The 1,147-nt window shown below is 59.0% G+C and overlaps 1 protein-coding gene across 1 annotated transcript in view; it reads left to right on the forward strand.

The window, feature by feature from the left end:
* FOXRED1 (FAD dependent oxidoreductase domain containing 1) overlaps positions 1–1,061 on the forward strand; it is a gene marked incomplete at its 5' end in the record, with an annotated part of 13,243 nt that extends 12,182 nt beyond the window's left edge. The window contains 3 exons of the mRNA XM_029962046.1: positions 348–459; positions 553–627; positions 735–1,061. Coding sequence (XP_029817906.1) covers positions 348–459; positions 553–627; positions 735–903 — 356 coding nt within the window. The remainder of the gene's footprint in view (positions 1–347; positions 460–552; positions 628–734) is intronic.
* Positions 1,062–1,147: the final 86 nt, after the last annotated feature.

A 1,147-nucleotide genomic window follows, 5' to 3' on the forward strand; every position in this document is an offset into this window, starting at 1 on the left:
AGGGCAGGTCGGGCTTTGCTCCCAGGGAACAGGACAAGGGGAAATGGCATCAAGTTGTGCCAGGGGAGGGTCAGGTTGGACATCAGGAAGAATTTTTTTCCTGGAAAGGGTTGTCAGGCATTGGAAGGGGCTGCTCAGGGAGGTGGTGGAGTCCCCATCCCTGGAGGTGTCCAAGAAATGACTGGACGTGGCACTTGGTGCTCTGGGCTGGGGGACAAGATGGGGGTTGGTCACAGATTGGTCTTGATGATTTTGGAGCTCTTTTCCAGCCCAGTTGGTTCTGTGGTTCTGTAGTGAGGGTCTCTCCTCCTGGTGGGTCCATTCCCACGGGGTTTTCCCCTTGGCAGGAATCGAAATGCACCAACGGTTGTCAAACATCGAGAGGAACTGGCCCTACTACTTTGGCTTCGGGTTACCACTGGCGTTCCTCACGGCCATGCAGTCCTCCTACATCATCAGGTGGGAAGGAACTCTGGCCCCTCCTCCTCCTCTGGCACCCACCAGACCCACCGAGTGTTTCACATTTTATTTTATTATATTTTTCCCTTTCAGTGGTTGCCTCTTTTCCATCCTTTTCCCTCTCTTCATCATCAGCGCCAACGAAGCCAGGACCCCCGGCAAAACCTAGTGAGTATCCACCCCTCCCAGTCCCGCTGCCCCCCTCCAGCACCACTCCCAAAACCCCAGGGGGGCGTTCCCGGCATCGGGAGCTGATGGACTCTCTTCCCTTGCAGCCACTTCCAGCTCCGCCTCTTCTCCTTGGTGGTTTTCCTCAGCAACAGACTCTTTCACAAGACCGTTTACCTTCAGTCCGCCCTGAGTGGTGCTTCCTCCTCTCCTTCCTCCTCCTCCTCCTCCTCCTCGCCCTCCCCCGCCAAACACGCGGCTGCTCCGGGGCACTGAGCCGCCACCGCCCCACGGGGAGGGGGGACACCACGGGCCTCTCTGCGCCCCCAGGGACAGGCAGGACCCAGCCTGATGAGGCGTCGCTGTCGGTTCTGCGTCTCGGGGCGGGGGGGGCAGAAATCTGGGTTTTTAACACCTTTGTGAGTTTGCAGGGGCCGGGTCGTGCCCTGCGCTTGTTTTATAGCGACTCTTTTGTACGCCTTTCCCGTGCCATGTCCCCGCCCTCGGGCCAGTGGGGCGG

The sequence above is a fragment of the Manacus vitellinus genome, unplaced genomic scaffold (genome assembly GCF_001715985.3).
Source record: "Manacus vitellinus isolate BGI_N305 unplaced genomic scaffold, ASM171598v3 scaffold_41_pilon, whole genome shotgun sequence".
In the NCBI taxonomy this organism is placed as follows: domain Eukaryota; kingdom Metazoa; phylum Chordata; class Aves; order Passeriformes; family Pipridae; genus Manacus; species Manacus vitellinus.